Here is a 21,545-nt window from a genome sequence, read left to right as displayed (position 1 = left end):
TTAAGATAGTTGGTTAAAGATCAGTGTTTGCTCAACAAGCAGTGTTATTGTCAAGAGTAGGAAAAAAGTTTGTTCACATTATCACTGGAATTCTGACACCAATTTCTAAGTGATTAGTTTCACCTTCATTGAAACTTCTACACTGACCATGCTTGAAACAGTAAATTTGTTTTTGGCAAAAGCCATCAATGACAGCTGAATCCAGTCTGTACTGAACAAATACATTTGGAGAGTTAGGGGTAGATTGAACGAAATGTTAAACTCTTACAATTTACTGCATTCTGACTTTAATGCCTCGGAAATTTAAGCGCCATTATGTACTTAATATCTTGGCCGCATAACTGTTCCCTTTTTCTGAATTTCTCCTGAGAAGACTCTGCATAAAGCAATGTATGGCACTGCACTAAGTGAACAATTGCATTTTTCAACACAAACTGCGATGTCTATCCGACTCATGAAAATTGTTTACTGTACTACAGAACTTAAAAGAAAACAGAAGTAGGTGCCTGCAGCCAGGGATCTATTTTTTTTTAAATCACCAAGTCAAATTACCAAATTCTTTCCAGTAATCCTAAGACACTGGTTATTGCAAGTTTTGAAACCAACTCAACATCAAAAATACATAACCAAGTGCAGCAGAAAACTATATAAAGAGACAGAGAAAGCTCTCAAGACCACAAGAATAAGTATAACAACATTCACAAGGTCCTTTTATTTTGCAGTTTCTTCCCAGTTTACATTCCACGAGCTACTCAGTCTTATGATTTCAGATCGCAACGCCATGGAAATGCTGTGCTCGCTTTGGGAGTAACCCTTGTGCATTCAAAGCTGTCTTTATTTTCCAGTTATACTAGCTGAAACAATAACCGACCCGCAATCCTAAAAATCGATCATGAACAACCACCAAACTGTCCTTTTAATTTGAGAGAGAAAAATCCTAAACATCTTTCCAGTGTACAAGTGCCAGTCTTTACAGTGAAATCCCTTTGAGTTGTAATATTCGATTGCAATCAAGCTGCTTTCTTCGTACAGGTGCCAGGGAGCTCCTGGAGATTGAGTTTTGACCTGCAGAAACCAGATTAATGCACAGTTGATCATGCAAGCACAATACCAACAACAACACTGAACATCTTTGCGTGCCGTGTGCCCAACTAACATTACATCCATAAGGAGGGGAGGCGGTGTGGCTTACATCTAGTTACTTGAACCAAGAGTCTTTTTCTCCTCTTTAAAAAGGTAATACCACCATGCTAGTCATCCTTTGGTATCTTTCCCAAGCAGCCATTATTTATGTTTCAGTCTTCCCAAGTGTCAGTGAGCTATTCAACAATAGGGAATTAATTGTACTTGTGTGATTATGTCCTCATTCAACATGTGCACTTCCAGCATGGAGTTGGATTGTGACTAGGAGCAGGAACCCTGGCAGACTTTTCCCTTCAGCATTGCTGATGCGATCTGTAAAGACCTACAGCTGCCCTGCTGAGATGAGCTAGATCAGCATTGATGAACCTGGGGTTTTCCTGGTCTGCATGTCTCAATCATTATCTGGATGAATCTAATGATCTAATAGAGGCCAGGGATAATACAGTATTATAAAAGTAGGAATTCTATTTTGTTCGTTTGAAATTACACCAAACTTCCCAAGATGGTTGAGTAAGCATATCCTATGGTGAGGTACTGAGTTTTCCAGACCTTAAGGTCTGAAATTCTATCCTTGGTCTATGCTGAATTTACTAATCTCAGCTAAGCAGATAGTGTGGGCACTACAAATGGCCTCAGCATCCCACTGGAGAACAAAATGAAGTCAGTCAGAGACCCAATTATCCCTGCCAGATTGAGCTTGGCTACAATCTCCCGTGGTCACACTCCCCGTTAAAGCACATGCATTAGGAGCCACTTCAGGCAAGTGGCCAGAAGGCGGACTTCACCCCCGGAACTGGATCCCAAGACATGTAACCACCTCCAGTGGGGGGCTTAAAAAAAAAGCGCTACTCAATGTAATTCAATCTTGTGTTAAGGTTTTAAAAAAAATGAAACACAAAAGAAATACATGCACTTAGTACCACACGGGTATCAGTTCGAGACCAGCACAATGGGCTGAATGGCCGCCTTCGGTGCCGATGGTTCTGATTGTGTTCCAAATGTATACATAGACATTTTATTTTTCAGTTTTCAAATTGTGATCAATTACATGCAACAAAATCTTAATGCATGAAAAACCAATTTACCTGTTGTGTATCATGTGGCTCTTCACTAGATGCCCAGCTGCCAATGCTGCCATGAGAGACAGCTCACCCGCCATGACTGTACCACAAACAATTTCTGCCAGCTGACGTGCATTTTCACCAGGACACTCTTTACATGCCCCCTGAACACCAAGCATCTTTCGAAGGAGAAAAAAATATTTATAAAGTCTATGTGCTTCTTGTAAACAAAATCTTCCAGTAGGCTACCACTATTAAACAGGGGCTTAGCTGCATCAATAACAGTTAACATTAAATCTCCATATAATTTGAAGTTGAGTTTGGGCCAGCACAAGCCCGATTGCCTACTACACTTGAGCAAATAGAGTTCCATAGCAATGAGTTACGCTAATTTCACAATTCCTGAAATTAGAGATACAACTCTCCCCTCCCAAAACAAAATGCAATTAAAATGTCTTCACTCAAGGTAGAGCAGAATCTAATATTTACACTCAAAACACAGCATAAATAGGACTGACTACACAAATAGTAGAGATTTGGAATGCCATGACAATATGGGGAGAAGGAAATTGACTTGACTCAGTACCATATGTATGATAAGACCATCTGAATGCAGTACAGCAGAACTTCATGAGGATTTGATAGATTTCCCTCTAACTCAGGATAGACCAGGGAGTATAGCCATGAATCTTGGTCTCTAGGTTGTGCTAATGGTGCAGGGAAAAGTGATCATAAGCATAACACTTCAGAGACATGGTCAACCTTCAGGTCCACAAGGTGTTCAGATAACAGGTTCTGTTACAATGTGTCTGCCTTATCACTGCACTCATCAGAATCAGAAAGTCATGGATTCAAGTCCTACTCCAGGACTTGTGCACATAATGCAATCAGTGCTGCCATCTTTTAGATGAGATGCTAATCCAAGGCCTGGTTAGGTGGACAAGATAACATGCCACTAATTCAAAGAGCAGGGGAGTTTTCCTCGTATCTTGATCCAATATTTATCCCTCACCATCAGAACAGGTTACCAGGTTATTAATTGGTTATTTACTGTACTCTTATTGTGGGACCTTGCTGTGAGCAGTTGGCTGCTGAGTTTGCCAGTGATTACACTGCGCTTTGGAAGGTCTTCAGGATGTGAAATGTGTTACATAGATAAAAAATTTTTCTTTGTATAATATTAAGGAAGTTAAAAACAAGATGCTGCATTTTCCATTTGGTCTATTGCCATAACTAGTACGATGTTTTGGGAACTAAATTTTGTTTCAATCTACACCTTATTTTTCCGGTTTAAAAAATATACCTTGGCTTAACCAATGACAAAAAATACAAATCTTTATTAGGAAATTTAATCGTATACAAAGGCAAAATATCTGCATGAATTCTCACCTGCAGACAGGTTTGCTGTGGTGGCAAATTGGTCCCTCCTCCAATAGTACCAACCTCTATGGATGGCATGGTGCAGCTGATGTACAAGTCTTCATTACTGATGCCAGCTGATTCCATTAATGTAATACAATTTGAACTACCAACATTCTGGGCTGGATCCTGATACATATTTGAATTAAGAAAACATAGCATCAACACCTGTTTGTACAATATGTAGGTATTAGCAAATTACAACAGAAAACTGGGGAGAAAGATAAATGTTCGCAGATTAGGAGAGTTTCTGAGTCATGAGAAACTAATAAAAAAAGACTTGCATTTATATAGTGCCTTTCACCACCTCAGGACATCCCAATGCACTTTACAGCCAAAGTACTTTTGAAGTGCAGTCACTGTTGTAATGTGGGAAACGCAGCAGCCAATTTGCACACAGCAAGCTCCCACAAACAGCAATGTGATAATGACTACATAATCTGTTTTAGTGACGTTGATTGAGGGATAAATATTGGCCAGGATACCACGGATAGCCCCCCTGCTTTTCTTCGAAATAGTGCCATGGGATATTTTAGGTCCACCCAAGAGAGTAGACGGGGCCTCAGTTTAACGTTCCCTGGTTATATTTTTCATCAACACCTTAAATATGCACACAGCAAGCTTCACAAACCTCAAGGGGTTATACTCAGTGGCAATGTCCTAGTCCTCTGTACAAATTAGATGGCCGGACGTGAAGGAAGTTTTAAGAGCCAAGCTGGTGAATGGTAATCATTGATGGCCTATTTATATTTTAGAACTGCTACAAGAACTGCTTATATTGTAGGTTTCTACAGCAGTAAAACTGCAGTGCAAATTTGTGAATGGGGTTATTGTAAAATTAAGAGTTTGTTGTGTCAGGTTGCCAAATTGTCAGGATTGGCCAGTTAAGGTGAGCAGTGCTTAATACACCAGCAGCCAGAAAGATGAAAGCCTTTAGTGGCAATGGTTATACAGTCTTGAAAAGCTCCAGCAAAAAGTGGATCTCATCACTGCTGCCTCATTTACTTTACCTTTCTGCCACCGATAACAGTAGGATGTCAAGATAAATAGCAAATGATAGTATCCAATTGTACAGTATAATTTTCCACAATTCCTCATTGGTAGGATTACAGACAGTTTTACATGAGCAATTTAAACAAAACCACCCCAGTAGAACAGTCATTGCAAAATTATCTGAGATGGTCCCCCCAAGAAAACAACAAACAAACCTAAATTGGCATTAGTAAATTATACTATCAAGTCACTTTATGGTAAAGCTGTAAAACCAGTTTTCCAAGCCACCATCACCCCAAATTTATTAATCCTTTACTATGCAACATGTTTGAGTAAAGACATGACTACAGAAGGATTTCTCATTTAGTTTTCTACAAGTACTCCTCAGATGGCTATTGTCCCAGTATATTTCCAGTGAGGTCTCACTGAAGGAATTGTGATTTTAATACAAGTACAGCCTGTACAGGAAAATTGCTGCGTTCAGTCAGTTGAGACAATGCAAACTTTTAACGCAACAAAATAAAAATTAAACTTTAGAGGATCTCTGCACCTACCTGCCCACATGCAATGTAAATAGCAGTAACAATATTTGCAGCATGTGCATTGTAACCACCAAGACTTCCAGCCATAGCTGAGCCCACCAGGTTTTTGCTGATATTCACTTCTACAAGAGACTCTGTAGAGGTTTTTAATACCTAAAGAAAACAAAATGTAAACAAGATGCGGAGATCTGCATTAATTATAGATTATCTGAAATCAAATGTTTTGAAAAACTCTTAGTTGGAAGCTTAAATACTAATTGGTGCATATTTCTTGCTGAAGAAACATTAATCCAAAACACATACTAATGTACCTCTTTCACAACTTTGGCTGGAATGACTGCTTCACAGACTACAGACTTCCCCCTTCCCTCAATCCAGTTAATTGCAGCAGGCTTTTTGTCAGTGCAGAAGTTGCCGCTAACTGCAAGTACACGCATAGATGGGAACTCCTCCTGCAACCTGGAGAGCGACTTCTCGGTGCCCTAAAAAAAAGAGAAAATCAGACTCAAGATGTCAAATTCTGGAACATTTACAAAATAATCTCTATCTATCCATCCATCCAACTCACACAGAAAAGGGCCAACACATACAGGTTTGCACTGCATTTCCAGTTCCTGCTATCCACAATACAGCACTTCTGTACACACTAATCCATCACACCACCGCACTGTTGCTCTATCACACTGAAGCTTGCTAACATATTCTCAACAACCGCCATGGAACTCTTTTCAAGGCTGAAATGAAGGAATACCGAGGTGCTATGGATTAATTGGCAGCCTGTGAATTTACCACCCATTCAATTATGCTTTTCTTTCTTCCTCTCGCCACCTTCACACACTTATTTTGAAGCCTTTTAGGATCTTATTTAATTCTCAGCTGGAATCAAATTACTTAGGCAAAGGGCCGATTTCACAAATGCAGCAGTTAAAGAGTATGCATGCCTTTAGTGCTTTATATGAATAAATCGGTAAATACAGGGTATTAACGAGGTGCAAATTTATTGAAGAACCTATTGAACTGCTCGAAATAGGCAGCGTGCTTATTAGTGGCACCTTTGAAATTGACTCCTACGGTACTGGCAAATCGTTAGCTCTATTCTGCCAAATGGCTGCTCGTGATAATTGTGGGATTTGTAAATGGTGGACAGCAAATCAAAACATTTTTGAAATATTTTTATACCTGTACTCCTCCATTTTGGCTTCAATACTTGCTTAATCCCTCAAACTATTCAACACTACAAATTGCTCTACTTGAGAAATATTTTCAGAATTTTCTCTTTTTCAGGGAGCGGCTATGCCAATGTTCAGGAACTTAGCTAACCAGCAGCCAAGTCTGCCAACTGCAGTGCTGGCTCACTGAAATATCAAAATGCTCATCACAGTCAGCCATTTTTATTAGAAAAGGTAAAATATTCCAGGTACTGGAAATCTGAAATAAACAGAAAATGCTGGAAATACTCGCTTCAAACCTGTTACATCTGTAACATTTTTCAATTCTGACAAAAGGTCACAAACCTGAAACATTAACTCTTTCTCTCTCCCGAGATGCTACCTGACCTGCTGAGTATTTCCAGCATTTTATGTTTATATTTTTATTGGAAACTTGTACTTGCCTTTGAGATCATGTTCATGCCCATAGCATCTCCAGTCTTGGATTGAAAGCGGATATAAAGGTTATGTCCAGCAAGAGCAATTTGCAGCTTCTGAAGCCGGGCAAATCTGAATATTGGAATTAGAAAAAGTGTTAACATAAAAAATGAATACCACCTGTAATTTTATGTAAAACATATAATGGATTTACAGAGACCAGAATCTGCAGCATCAGTTCTATCCACCCAGTATCTTAATACAGTCTGGTTTTATCTACAATTCTTCGAACAATTTATGGGGCTAAAATTCTGGTGGTTGGAGTGGGCAGAGGGTTCCCATTAGGTAGAGTCTTCTACCCATTCCTTCCATGTCCCAGAGCCAAGCCAAGTTCTTGGGCTATTCTGGGACTTCTGCCGATTATACAAGTTAGGCCTAACTGAACACTTGCTTGCCGAAATGTTGCAAGGTCTGTTGTGGAGTTAGTAAAGGCCCAAGGACTGCACTGGGAAAGGTAAACCGATCGCAGAGGGGAATCGATTACCTCTGCAAAAATATCAATACATTAAAACAATGTTTTAATGCCATTCCTCTTCAGCCCTTCCTGGACCTCACTTCCATCCATGGAGCAACAATGCACCACTCAATTTTTCTCCTAGCTGTTGGGAGTGGGCACCTCTGAAGCACCCTTGAAAATATAGACCATCCATCCCAATTACGTTAACGACCCTAGCTCACCAAACAGGCTTTTTGATGAGCGCACGGTGTCCACTCCACTATATTTCCACTGGTAAAGACGACCCCAGAATTTGGGGGGATAAATGTTTAGAATGCACTATGCTCCCCAATCATTTAAAATCGTCCCCAGGCAGGATTGAAAAGTGCTCAGTTTTCAGAGTACCACACCCTCCAGGCACTTTTTAAAACCAGGTTTCATGCTGTGCTGGAACTGTACTTCATGTGGTGTCAATTTCAAGCAGTGAGGCTGCATTTACATCATAATTTTCCCTTCAGAGTCAGAAGTTGCTTTAATCTGGAGTCAGGTCCAGGCTAGACTTGCATGATTCTAGCATCAATGCAAACACAACTACTCTGCACCGGTGTTACACTTGTGGTGTAAACACAGCCTTAGGCAACTTCCTCCAGGTTGAAGTTAGGACCATGTTCTAGTCGTATACTAGTGATGCTGAAGTTGCAGTAGAAATTCACTCTTGCAGACCATTAAATTATAAATACTAAACATAACTTTCCATGATAATGTACAATGCAGTTTACAATTGAAACACAAACTTGGCAAATTAATTCTACAACTCTCCATCAGTCTGTACATTTCATCAGCTAATGGAAGCACTACATACAGAAATGTAAATCCTGCTAGATGGCCACAATGAAACAAAGACAGTTGGTGGGGATAGCAGGAGAGGGAAGGAAGGGAACGGAAAGGAAAATAATAAAGAGGGGGAGAACTGACCCAAAGTACTCCCTCATGGTGGCCAAAGAGCAACAATGACAATCATAGAAGAGTCTGCAGCTCAAGAGTCTCACTCTAATTTGGAAGGATACACCAAACCTCACCTGCTAGTGCTGTCAAATATCTCCTTTATAATCTGGAAACCATCAGGGCTCTCCAGCCATGCTTTCACTTCTGCAGCCTCACATGCAGAAGGCAGCCTCACAACTGGCCCTCTAGTCATTCCATCTGCCAATATACGACTCCGTGCTCCACCACCAAGCTTAAATTGAAAGTTAATGTTCAGAACAAAAAAGTATCACTATTATGAAATTAAAGTGCGACAGGAAACACATTTTAAACAAACAGATTGCAGTATACTTTTGATACAAGAAAGTACTCAACTATGCAGTTGTGCAATAAAGTTGACAATTTACATCTACTTACACATATTGCCCTGCAACCTCTGTTCGTGCTTGCCACAAGACAGCCTTCGGTAGTTGCCATAGGCACTTGGAACTCCTTCCCATTCAGACAAAGTGGTCCAGCAACTCCCACAGGAATAGGCATGTAGCCAATGACATTCTCACAGCAAGTTCCCATGACCTAAAGGTTCAAATTAGACAAAATAAATTCACATGCATTAAAAGTAGAATTAAGTCTCCAAATCCCACAGCAACTATAAATCATAGATTTAAAAGCTCAGCTGATTAAGGCTATGAATGGCTGAGTCATGTAAATCAAGAATGTCCCATGTTTGATCTCCAGTCTTTGCAGAGTTAATGTTCTCAGGCAAAGCACTGTCAGTGGTGGTAAAATTAGTCTCAGGGTCCTTGGTAAAAATAAACTAACCAAGGGTTCTGACTCCAGAATGCAATGACCTCTGATGAAATTGTACATATAAAAAAAAATCAAGGCGAGGTCATGATCAAACGTCACTGCTGTTTCTCAAAAGTTAAAACAGCACCCAGCACTCACTGTCTGGCCTCGCACATGAAACACAGGCACTCAAGTGAGATACCAGGGGTGGGAAAGGCATCTTGCACACATTTAACTGTACCCCAGCAGAAGAGGTCAACCATTGAGGGGAAGGTAGAGGGTACAAGAGGGAGAAAATTAGTAAAAAGGAGGGGAGAAAAAAATTTACATTCAGCTACCACTTATTACGAAGCATCAAGAAAAAAAAAAGTACACCTGGAAGATGCCATAGAGTATTTTGATGTAAATTTAATCCCCTAATCCAGGGGTTTAAGATCTGAAGAGAGAAAAAAGGAAGTCTTTACAGAGATGCCATTACATGAGTCCCAGTGGCATGTAGTGTCCACATTCCTCCTATATCAATGTTCTTCAGTTGTGGGGTTGAGTCATCAAGGACTGGGGGAAATCACAAAAAACATAGGGAAAAGTAGCACACAGCAATCTCAGTGTTGTGTTCTTCAGCATCAAGTTTAGTGGAAATTTTCATAAAGAAAAATAACAATTTATTATTTTTTTTAAAAAACAGTAAAAACTCACCACTAAAACTAGCCAACAGAATAAAAATACAATAATGGAAAATATTTAAAACAGAAACTCAATTACACTGACAATCTATTCATATCTATGCTTTCATTGGTAATAATAGCTTTCCCTTTAAACTGCTTAGCTTTTAAACAAACTTAAGTCTCACCTTATTTGGAGCAAAACTAATAGAATGTCCCATATTTTCCCTACTCGCTCACTCAAACACACCTCCATGGTTCAATGGGTTTGCAATCCGTCTTATTCTTGCTGATATTAAATCTCTAATACGGACATCTCTGACTTACCAGTGAGTAATCATAATCCCTATAGGGAAGCAGCTGTAGTGCAGTGGATTTTGGGAGTTTTGGAGCTAGTAGCTGTCTACGTATGAATACACCACGCTCTGGAGTTTCCATCATGTTCTCCAGTTTGTAAGCAGGAATGTGTTTGGCATTCACCAGACAAATTATCTCAGCATCAGTAAGATATCTTGCTCCTTTCTATTGTACAGAAGTAAAAAAAAAAAACCACCAAGTTAGGGTTTAACAAAACTTTAAAATCAATTCAGCCACTGGTATCTTACAACAAGCTAAATCCTCAGGGCTCTAATAAAACTACAACATTTATGTAGAATTAGATGAGAAGAAATTAAAACTGATGAGGACCATTATCAAATTACTGGATTACTATAACTACACAATTTAATATTGAACATAATATAACATAAGAAATAGGAGCAGGAACAGGCCATACGGCCCCTCGAGCCTGCCCCGCCATTTAATACAATCATGGCTGATCCGATCATGAACTCAGGTCCACTTCCCTGCCTGCTCCCCATAACCCCTTAATCACTTATCGGTTAAGGAAATGTCTATCTCTGTCTTAAATTTATTCAATGTCCCAGCTTCCACAGATTTACAACCCTCAGAAGAAATTCCTCCTCATCTCAGTTTTAAATGGGCAGCCCCTTATTCTAAGATTATGCCCCCAAGTTCTAGTCGCCCCCATCATTGGAAACATCCTCTCTGCATCCAACTTGTCAAGCCCCCTCATAATCTTATACATTTCGAGAAGATCACCTCTCATTCTTCTGAACTCCAATGTGTAGAGGCCCAACCTACTCAACCTTTCCTCACAAGTCAACCCCCTCATCTCCGGAATCAACCTAGTGAACCTTCTTTGAACTGCTCCAAAGTAAGTATATCCTTTCGTAAATATGGAAACCAAAACTGCACGCAGTATTCCAGGTGTGGCCTCACCAGTACCCTGTATAATTGTAGCAAGACTTCCCTGCTTTTATAATCCATCCCCTTTGCAATAAAGGCCAAGATTCCATTGGCCTTCCTGATCACTTGCTGTACCTGCATACTAACCTTTTGTGTTTCATGCACAAGTACCCCCAGGTCCCGCTGTACTGCAGCACTTTGCAATCTTTCACCATTTAAATATTAACTTGCCCTTTGATTTTCTCTGCCAAGTACATGACCTCACATTTTCCAACATTATATTCCATCTGCCAAATTTTTGCCCACTCACTTAGCCTGTATGTACTTTTGCATATTTTGTGTTCTCCTCACGTTGCTTTTCCTCCCATCTTTGTATCGTCAGCAAATTTGGCTACGTTACACTCAGTCCTTTCTTCAAAGTTGTTAATCGATTGTAAATAGTTGAGGTCCCAGCACCGATCTCTACGGCCCCCCACTAGTTACTGATTGCCAACCAGAGAAGGAACCATTTATCCCGACTCTGTTTTCTGTTAGCATGGATAGAGGATTGGCTAACTAATATATTACCCCCAACCCCATGAACTTTTATCTTGTGCAGTAACCTTTTATGTGGCACCTTGTCAAATGCCTTCTGGAAGTCCAAATACACCACATCCACTGGTTTCCCTTTATCCACCCTGTTCGTTATATTCTCAAAGAATTCCAGCAAATCTGGGGATTGCTACCAGTGCCACGTGCTAGTCAGAGTAGGAATCGAAGGATAGCGCAGATGAATACGTGGCTTGAGCAGTGGTGCAGCAGGGAGGGATTCAAATTCCTGGGGCATTGGAACCGGTTCTGGGGGAGGTGGGACCAGTACAAACTGGACGGTCTGCACCTGGGCAGGACCGGAACCAATGTCCTAGGGGGAGTGTTTGCTAGTGCTGTTGGGGAGGAGTTAAACTAATATGGCAGGGGGATGGGAACCAATGCAGGGAAACAAAAAGGAGACAAAAGCAAAAGACAGAAAGGAGATGAGGAAAAGTGGAGGGCAGGGAAACACAAGGCAAAGAACAAAAAGGGCCACTGTACAGCAAAATTCTAAAAGGACAAAGGGTGTTAAAAAAACAAGCCTGAAGGCTTTGTGTCTTAATGCAAGGAGTATCCGCAATAAGGTGGATGAATTAACTGTGCAAATAGATGTTAACAAATATGAAGTAATTGGGATTACAGAGACGTGGCTCCAGGATGATCAGGGCTGGGAACTCAATATCCAGGTGTATTCAACATTCAGGAAGGATAGAATAAAAGGAAAAGGAGGTGGGGTAGCATTGCTGGTTAAAGAGGAGATTAATGCAATAGTTAGGAAGGACATTAGCTTGGATGATGTGGACTCTATATGGGTAGAGCTGCAGAACACCAAAGGGCAAAAAACGTTAGTGGGAGTTGTGTACAGACCTCCAAACAGTAGTAGTGATGTTGGGGAGGGCATCAAACAGGAAATTAGGGGTGCATGCAATAAAAGTGCAGCAGTTATAATGGGTGACTTTAATATCCACATAGATTGGGTTAACCAAACTGGAAGCAATACGGTGGAGGAGGATTTCCTGGAGTGCATAAGGGATGGTTTTCTAGGGGGGGGGGGGGAGGCCATCTTAGACTGGGTGTTGTGTAATGAGAGAGGATTAATTAGCAATCTCGTTGTGCGAGGCCCCTTGGGGAAGAGTGACCATAATATGGTGGAATTCTGCATTAGGATGGAGAATGAAACAGTTAATTCAGAGACCATGGTCCAGAACTTAAAGAAGGGTAACTTTGAAGGTATGAGGTGTGAATTGGCTAGGATAGATTGGCGAATGATACTTTAAGGGGTTGACTGTGGATGGGCAATGGCAGACATATAGGCCCCAAGTTTCCACATGATTTGCTCCTGATTTTTAAAAATTTTTTTTAAAAGGAGCAACTGGTGGAGAACGGAGTATCTTAGAAATCGCAATTCTCCACATTTAAGTTTTCTGCAGTTCTAGTCATGTAGAACAGTTTCACTTTGGAACAGAATTTTTTTTTCTAAAGGGGGCGTGTCCGGCCACTGACGCCTGATTTGAAAGTTTCCAGTGAAAACGTACTCCAAACTAACTTAGAATGGAGCATGTGAAGATTTTTGTAGGCCTGAAAAAACCTTGTCTACACATTAAAAAATCAGGCGCAGGTTACAAATTAGGCGTCCGGAACGAGGTTTGGGGGGGGGGGGGGGGGGGAAGGGAAGTCATTACATTCTACAATAAATCCTTAGTTATACTTATACAAATATTATACAAATAATTCCAACCTGAATAAAAATTTATAAGCAAAGAAAAGATTAAATAAACCATGTTCCTACCTGTGTGAAAGTGCTTCAGGCAGGGAGAAGGCTGCAGGAAGCCTCACAAGTTGAGGCAGCCATTCCCGATGGCTGGGGGGGGGGATAGGCCCCCCTGCCGTCGGTCGGGCCCGTCGGGAAACGGCTGCCTCAACTTGAGGCTTCCTGCAGCCTTCTCACTGCTGCAAGAAGCCTCAGTGCTGATCATGGAAGGGCAATGTGGTTTTATTAAAAAATGTTCAAAATTGAACAGCTACAAAGAACTACAAAAATGGCCGAGTGCCAATGTTTCCTTCACACTGCACGTGCGCGAACGCTCCAACGCGCAGGATTGCCGGCACGAAAAAAACTCATTTAAATGGTACCCGCCTCCTCCTACTTACAAAATCGGCGCGAGTGGTAGGCTCCGCCCCCTGGGCGCCGCGCCAAGCTGACATCGAGCTGCAAAGCGCTCGAGAATAGCCTGTTTTTTTTCAGGCGCCGTTTTCGGCGCGAAAAACGGGCGCCCAGCTCGGAGGGGCGCCTGTTTTGCCGTGTGGGGAAACTTGGGGCCTTAGAGACCGCAAGGATGAACTACAACAATTGTACATTCCTGTCTGGCGTAAAAATAAAAAAAGGGAAGGTGGCTCAACCGTGGCTATCAAGGGAAATCAGGGATAGTATTAAAGCCAAGGAAGTGGCATACAAATTGGCCAGAAATAGCAGCGAACCCAGGGACTGGGAGAAATTTAGAACTCAGCAGAGGAGGACAAAGGGTTTGATTAGGGCAGGAAAAATGGAGTACGAGAAGAAGCTTGCAGGGAACATTAAGACGGATTGCAAAAGTTTCTATAGATATGTAAACAGAAAAAGGTTAGTAAAGACAAACGTAGGTCCCCTGCAGTCAGAATCAGGGGAAGTCATAACTGGGAACAAAGAAATGGCAGACCAATTGAACAAGTACTTTGGTTCGGTATTCACTAAGGAGGACACAAACAACCTTCCGGATATAAAAGGGGTCAGAGGGTCTAATAAGGAGGAGGAACTGAGGGAAATCCTTATTCGTCGGGAAATTGTGTTGGGGAAATTGATGGGATTGAAGGTCGATAAATCCCCAGGGCCTGATGGACTGCATCCCAGAGTACTTAAGGAGGTGGCCTTGGAAATAGCAGCTGCATTGACAGTCATTTTCCAACATTCCATAGACTCTGGATCAGTTCCTATCGAGTGGAGGGTAGCCAATGTAACCCCACTTTTTAAAAAAGGAGGGAGAGAAAACAGGGAATTATAGACCGGTCAGCCTGACCTCAGTAGTGGGTAAAATGATGGAATCAATTATTAAGGATGTCATAGCAGCACATTTGGAAAGAGGTGACATGATAGGTCCAAGTCAGCATGGATTTGTGAAAGGGAAATCATGCTCGACAAATCTTCTGGAATTTTTTGAGGATGTTTCCAGTAGAGTGGACAAGGGAGAACCAGTTGATGTGGTATATTTGGACTTTCAGAAGGCTTTCGAAAGGTCCCACACAAGAGATTAATGTGCAAAGTTAAAGCACATGGGATTGGGGATAGTGTGCTGACATGGATTGAGAACTGGTTGTCAGACAGGAAGCAAAGAGTAGGAGTAAATGGGTACTTTTCAGAATGGCAGGCAGTGACTAGTGGGGTACCGCAAGGTTCTGTGCTGGGGCCCCAGCTGTTTACACTGTACATTAATGATTTAGACGAGGAGATTAAATGTAGTATCTCCAAATTTGCGGATGACACTAAGTTGGGTGGCAGTGTGAGCTGCGAGGAGGATGTTATGAGGCTGCAGAGTGACTTGGATAGGTTAGTGGGCAAATGAATGGCAGTTGAAGTATAATGTGGATAAATGTGAGGTTATCCACTTTGGTGGTAAAAACAGAGAGACAGACTATTATCTGAATGGTGACAGATTAGGAAAAGGGGAGGTGCAACGAGACCTGGGTGTCATGGTACATCAGTCATTGAAGGTTGGCATGCAGGTACAGCAGGCGGTTAAGAAAGCAAATGGCATGTTGGCCTTCATAGCGAGGGGATTTGAGTACAGGGGCAGGGAGGTGTTGCTACAGTTGTACAGGGCCTTGGTGAGGCCACACCTGGAGTATTGTGTACAGTTTTGGTCTCCTAACTTGAGGAAGGACATTCTTGCTATTGAGGGAGTGCAGCGAAGGTTCACCAGACTGATTCCCGGGATGGCGGGACTGACCTATCAAGAAAAACTGGATCAACTGGGCTTGTATTCACTGGAGTTCAGAAGAATGAGAGGGGACCTCATAGAAACGTTTAAAATTCTGATGGGTTCAGACAGGTTAGATGCAGGAAGAATGTTCCCAATGTTGGGCAAGTCCAGAACCAGGGGTCACAGTCTAAGGATAAGGGGCAAACCATTTAGGACAGAGATGAGGAGAAACTTTTTCACCCAGAGAGTGGTGAACCTGTGGAATTCTCTACCATAGAAAGTTGTTGAGGCCAATTCACTAAATATATTCAAAAAGGAGTTAGATGAAGTCCTTACTACTCGGGGGATCAAGGGGTATGGCGAGAAAGCAGGAATGGGGTACTGAAGTTGCATGTTCAGCCATGAACTCATTGAATGGCGGTGCAGGCTAGAAGGGCCGAATGGCCTACTCCTGCACCTATTTTCTATGTTTCTATATGTGTCAAATATGACTTCCCCTTCATAAAGCCATGCCGACTGCCTGACCGATTTACGCTTTTCCAAATGTCCTGCTACTGCTTCTTTAATAATGGACTCCAACATTTTCCCAACAATAGAGGTTAGGCTAACTGGTCTATACTTTCCTGCTTTTTGTCTGCCTCCTTAAAGAGGGGTTTTACATTTGCAGTTTTCTAATCTGCTGGGACCTCCCCAGAATCCAGGGAATTTTGGTTAATTACAACCAATGCTTCCACTATCCTTGCCACTACTTCTCTTAAGACCCTAGGATGCAAGCCATCAGGTCCAGGGGATTTATCCACCTTTAGTCCCATTATCTTACTGAGTACCACCTCCTTAGTGATTGCGTTAAGTTCCTTCCTCCCCCCGCCCCCCCATAGCCCCTTGACTATCCACTGTTGGAATATTGTCAGTGTCCTCTACCATAAAGACTGATACAAAATATTTGTTCAGAGTTTCTGCCATCTCCATGTTCCCAATTACTAATTCCCCACTCTCATCCTCCAAGGGACCAACATTTACTTTAGCCACTCTTCCCTTTTTTTTTTTAAATATATACTTATAGAAACTCTTTCTATCTGGTTTTATATTTCATGCTAGTTTACTTTCATAGTCTATCTTCCCTTTCTTAATCATTTTTGAGTCATTCTTTGTTGGCTTTTAAAAGCTTCCCAATCTTCTGTCCTCCCACTGGTTTTGGCCACTTTGTATGCCCTGGTTTTTAAATTGGATACTGCCCTTTTCAACCATTAATTTAAGAGTTGGTTATTTCAAATCTTTGATCAATTCAGGGTATATCCACACACCATTAATTAGTATAGAAACATAGAAAATAGGTGCAGGAGTAGGCCATTTGGCCCTTCGAGCCTGCACCATTCAATATCATGACTGATCAGGCACTTCAGTACCACATTCCTGCTTTCTCTCCACACCCCTTGATTCCTTTAGCCGTAAGGGACACATCTAACTCCCTTTTGAATATATCTAACGAACTAGCCTCACCAACTTTCTGTGGTAGAGAATTCCACATGCCCACAACTGAGTGAAGAAGTTTCTCCTCATCTCAGTCCTAAATGGTTTACCCCTTATCCTTAGACTGTGACCCCTGGTTCTGGACTTCCCCAACAGCAGGAACATTTTCCCTCCCTATCAGAATTTTATATATGTTTCTACGAGAGCCCCTCTCATTCTTCTAAATTACATTGCATACAAGCCTAGTCGATCCTGTCTTTCTTCATATGTCAGTCCTGTCATCCCAGGAATCAGTCTGGTGAACCTTCACTACACTCCCTCAATAGCAAGAATGTCCTTCCTCAGATTAGGAGACCAAAACTGTACACAATATTCAAGGTGTGGCCTCACCAAGGCCCTGTACAACTGTAGTAAGACCTCCCTGCTCTATACTCAAATCCTCTCACTATGAAGGCCAACATGCCATTTTCCTTCTTCATTGCCTGCTGTACCTGCATGCCAACTTTCAATGACTGATGTACCATGACACCCAGGTCTCGTTGCACCTCCCCTTTTACTAATCTGACATCAATCAGATAATAATCTGTCTTCCTGTTTTTAACCACCAAAGTGGATAACCTTACATTTATCTACATTATACCGCATCTGCCATGTATTTGCCCACTCACCTAACCTGTCCAAGTCACCTTGCAGCCTCTTAGCATCCTCATCACAGCTCACACTGCCACCCAGTTTAGTGTCATCAGCAAACTTGGATATATTACATTCAATTCCTTCGTCTAAATCATTAATGTATATTGTAAATAGCTGGGGTCCCAGCACTGAACCTTGCGGTATCCCACTAGTCACTGCCTGCCATTCTGAAAAGGATCTGTTTATTCCTACTCTTTGCTTCCTGTCTGCCAACCAGTTCTCTATCCATGTCAGTACATTACCCCCAATACCATGTGCTTTAATTTTGCACACTAATCTCGTGTGGGACCTTGTCAAAAGCCTTTTGAAAGTCTAAATACACCACATCCACTGGTTCTCCCTTGTCCACTCTACCAGTTACATCCTCAAAAAATTCTAGATTTGTCAAGCATGATTTCCCTTTCATAAATCCATGCTGACTTGGACCGATCCAGTCACTGCTTTCCAAATGCACTGCTATTATATCTTTAATAATTGATTCCAACATTTTCCCTTTCACCGATGTCAGGCTGACTGATCTATAATTCCCTGTTTTTTTTCTCTTTTCCTTTTTTTAAAAAGGAGTCTACAGAATATTGGAAAATGACCAGCAACGCATCCACTATTTCAAGGGCCACTTCCTTAAGTACTCTGGGATGCAGACTAGCAGGCCCTGGGGATTTATCAGCCTTCAATCCCATCAATTTCCCTAACAATTTGCTGACTAATAAGGATTTCCTTCAGATCCTCCTTCTCGCTAGACCCTCTGTCCCCTTGTATTTCCGGAAGGTTATTTGTGTCTTCCTTCGTGAAGACAGAACCAAAGTATTTGTTCAATTGGTCTGCCATTTCTTTGTTTCCTGATTCACACTGTAAGGGATCTACATTTGTCTTCACTAATCTTTTTCTCTTCACGTATCTGTAGAAGCTTTTGCAGTCAGTTTTTATGTTCCCTGCAAGCTTACTCATTCTATTTTCCCCCTCCTAATTAAACCCTTTGTCCTCTTCTGCTGAATTCTAAATTTCTCCCAGTCCTCAGGTTTACTGCTTTTTTTTTGCCAATTTATATGACTCTTCCTTGGATTTAACACTATCCCTAATTTCCTTTGTAAGCCATGGTTGAGCCACCTTCCCAGTTTTATTTTTACGCCAGACAGGGATGTACAATTGTTGAAGTTCATCCATGTGATCTTTAAATGCCTGCCATTGCCTATCCACTGTCAACCCTTTAAGTATCATTCGCCAGTCTATCCTAGCCAATTCACGTCTCATACCATCGGTTACCTTTCTTTTAATTCAGAGACTAGGGTCCTGAACTTATTGTGTCACTCTCCATCTTAAATGAAGAATTACACCATATTATGGTCACTCTTCCCCAAGAAGCCTTGCACAAGATTGCTAATTAATCCTCTCATATTACACAACACCCAGTCTAGGATGGCCAGCTCTCTCGTTGGTTCCTCGACATATTGGTCTAGAAAACAAACCATCCCTTATACACTCCAGGAAATCCTGCTCCACCATATTGCTACCAGTTTGGTTAGCCCAATCGATATGTAGATTAAAGTCACCCATGATAACTGCTGTACTTTTATTGCACGCATCCCTCATTTCCTGTTTGATGCCATCCCCATCCTCACTACTACTGTTTGGTGATCTGTGCACAACTCCCACAAGTGTTTTCTGCCCTTTGGTGTTCCGCAGCTCTACCCAAACAGATTCCACCTCATCCACGCTAATGTCCTTCCTTACTATTGCGTTAATCTCCTCTTTAACCAGCAACGCTATTCCACCTCCTTTTACTTTCAGTCTATCTTTCCTGAATATTGAATACCCTTGGATGTTGAGTTCCCAGCCTTGGTCACCCTGGAGCCATGTCTCCGTAATCCCAATTACATCATATCTGTTAACAGCTATCTGCGCAGTTAATTCATCCACCTTATTACGAATGCTCCTCGCATTGAGACATTTAGTAATAAATGCAATTGGCCATCCAATGTAATTGTAGACTCTGCTCAGCTGTTCACAAGCACCATTACCCAGTAACTAAATATTCAAATTCCAAAACCATCTTTCATTATAGCAGCACCAACAGAAACTGAACTCGAGAATTGCTGTGTTTAATATGAATGTACAAGACATGTAGGATTGGGAATTGGCATGCCCATTATTCAGCATCTAATACGTTACCTACACAAAGTCACTGAATCTTCATTGATTATGCCTGTATCAAACTCCATTACAATCATTTCAACATTTAACTACTGTTTAGTTTGTCACTGGACAGGATTTATCAGATACAGAACACAAATTCATATTTCTTTGAGATAATTTTAAAAAGAGTCGAGATCATGACTAATTAAGTTAGAGATATTTTACCTCTGGGCTTTTGAGTATAGACAAGCATGCTTCAATTGGTCGTGGCTCTAGCGGAAACTCAGTATCTAGCTCTTCAGGTGTTCCTGAAGATGAAGAGCTTGGAGGAGTGAAGTCTCCCAACACAAAATTTGCTTTAGACACATGATCGACTGATTTAGGGATGAAACACGCAATAGGCTTAATGACTTCATCTATGAGAAAAATGATCTGATTAGTTTATATGGAAGTACAAGCAACGGTAATACCAATAATTTGTCTCATTTAGAAAAGTATTACCAATAATATGTATACAAGGACAATATTTGTAAAGCCTGATGTATAAAAGTAATACTTTAATAACAATTACATTTATAGAAAACCTTTAAAACATCCCAAGTTGCTTCCATTAGGGTCAGATTCAAATCTTAGGGAATATGGGGAGGTGGACAAAGACAGGTTTTCAAAGATGGGGATATATGTAGCAAGTTGGTGGGGGTTTAAAGAGAAAGCTAATGTACGGATGGAGTAGGGGCTAGAAGGGAACAAGGTAGATAAAAGTTCTGCCAATAAACAGTGAACTCTCACCCTTGCAACAAAAAGCCTATAATTTAGTGGCCATGAAATTCCGGTTGGAGGCTTCTTTCGAATGAACGTCTCCGACAGGAGAATTTTAAGAATTGACCTGGTGGTCCCAGAGGTGCTTGGGATTCCGGTAGGGAAACCTTCTCTTCCCGTGCTGCAGAGCGCACTCCCGTCCTCCAGGTTCCAGCGCAGAAGCTGCAGTCATGTGTGACTACACAACCAATCAGGTAAAGTATTCCACAGCATTCTCATTAATAGCAATGAGAACTCTATCTACGAGTTCTCATGGCTATTAATGAGAAAAAAAACACTAAATAAAAAAAAAAACACAATTCAATTAAAATTGAAATTAAAGTTAATAAATGTCTTAGAAAAAATATATTTTAACAAATTTTTTAAAGTTTTGTAATTAAGGTTAAAAATAAACTTACCTTAATGGGCAGGGTTTTTAAACATAAAAATAACATTTCAAAAACACATTTTAATGTTTTTGTATGTTTTAAAACTCTTGCACTGGTAAAAGTAGGCTATGCACCTGCCTTTACCAGGCACAAGTGTTTTCAGGACATTTGCTGGGCAAGAGATGGGTAAATACCGCAATCTTGCACATGCGAACGTCCTGATTATGGGGATACGGAGGATCTGTCGAGCCAGAGCTTGATAGATTGGAGAAACTGTTTTTTTGGCACATGCACATTGCGCGCCGAAAACTGGCTTTTGCGATGCTTTCTCTGATCCCTACACACTTTGTACGGACCCAGGGAGGCCGGGATTTCTGCCCCAGTATTTTTATATTCAGAAAATGCAAATTTCTAATTTTTTTTAATTTCACTAATTGCTGCTCACGAAGCCAGTCTTTCCTTTTTATTAATACTTCTTTACCATCAAGGGGAGTAACAGTACTGAGGAGTGGAACATTTTTTTACATTTTACACCCAATGTTACTGTTGATCACCGCTGGCTGTGTTGCTACTAGGATTTCAGCAATAGTATAGTCTGGGGAGAGTAATTACGATG

At 41.2% G+C, this 21,545-nt stretch overlaps 1 protein-coding gene across 2 annotated transcripts in view; it reads right to left on the bottom strand.

The window, feature by feature from the left end:
• Positions 1-683: 683 nt before the first annotated feature.
• Positions 684-21,545, bottom strand: part of hmgcra (3-hydroxy-3-methylglutaryl-CoA reductase a) — a 48,368-nt gene continuing 27,506 nt past the window's right edge. For both annotated transcript variants that reach the window (XM_070885959.1, XM_070885968.1), the window contains exons 11-20: positions 19,968-20,158; positions 10,003-10,197; positions 8,642-8,800; positions 8,320-8,477; positions 6,771-6,876; positions 5,470-5,640; positions 5,171-5,311; positions 3,594-3,752; positions 2,229-2,383; positions 684-1,065 (exon numbers count right to left, since the gene is read on the bottom strand). In XM_070885959.1, coding sequence (XP_070742060.1) covers positions 1,011-1,065; positions 2,229-2,383; positions 3,594-3,752; positions 5,171-5,311; positions 5,470-5,640; positions 6,771-6,876; positions 8,320-8,477; positions 8,642-8,800; positions 10,003-10,197; positions 19,968-20,158 — 1,490 coding nt within the window. In that variant the 3' untranslated portion in view covers positions 684-1,010. The remainder of the gene's footprint in view (positions 1,066-2,228; positions 2,384-3,593; positions 3,753-5,170; positions 5,312-5,469; positions 5,641-6,770; positions 6,877-8,319; positions 8,478-8,641; positions 8,801-10,002; positions 10,198-19,967; positions 20,159-21,545) is intronic.

The sequence above is a fragment of the Pristiophorus japonicus genome, chromosome 1, assembly GCF_044704955.1.
Source record: "Pristiophorus japonicus isolate sPriJap1 chromosome 1, sPriJap1.hap1, whole genome shotgun sequence".
Lineage (NCBI taxonomy): Eukaryota > Metazoa > Chordata > Chondrichthyes > Pristiophoridae > Pristiophorus > Pristiophorus japonicus.
The sequence above is the reverse complement of the archived record's forward strand: the minus strand, read 5'-3'. Positions and strand labels throughout refer to the sequence as shown.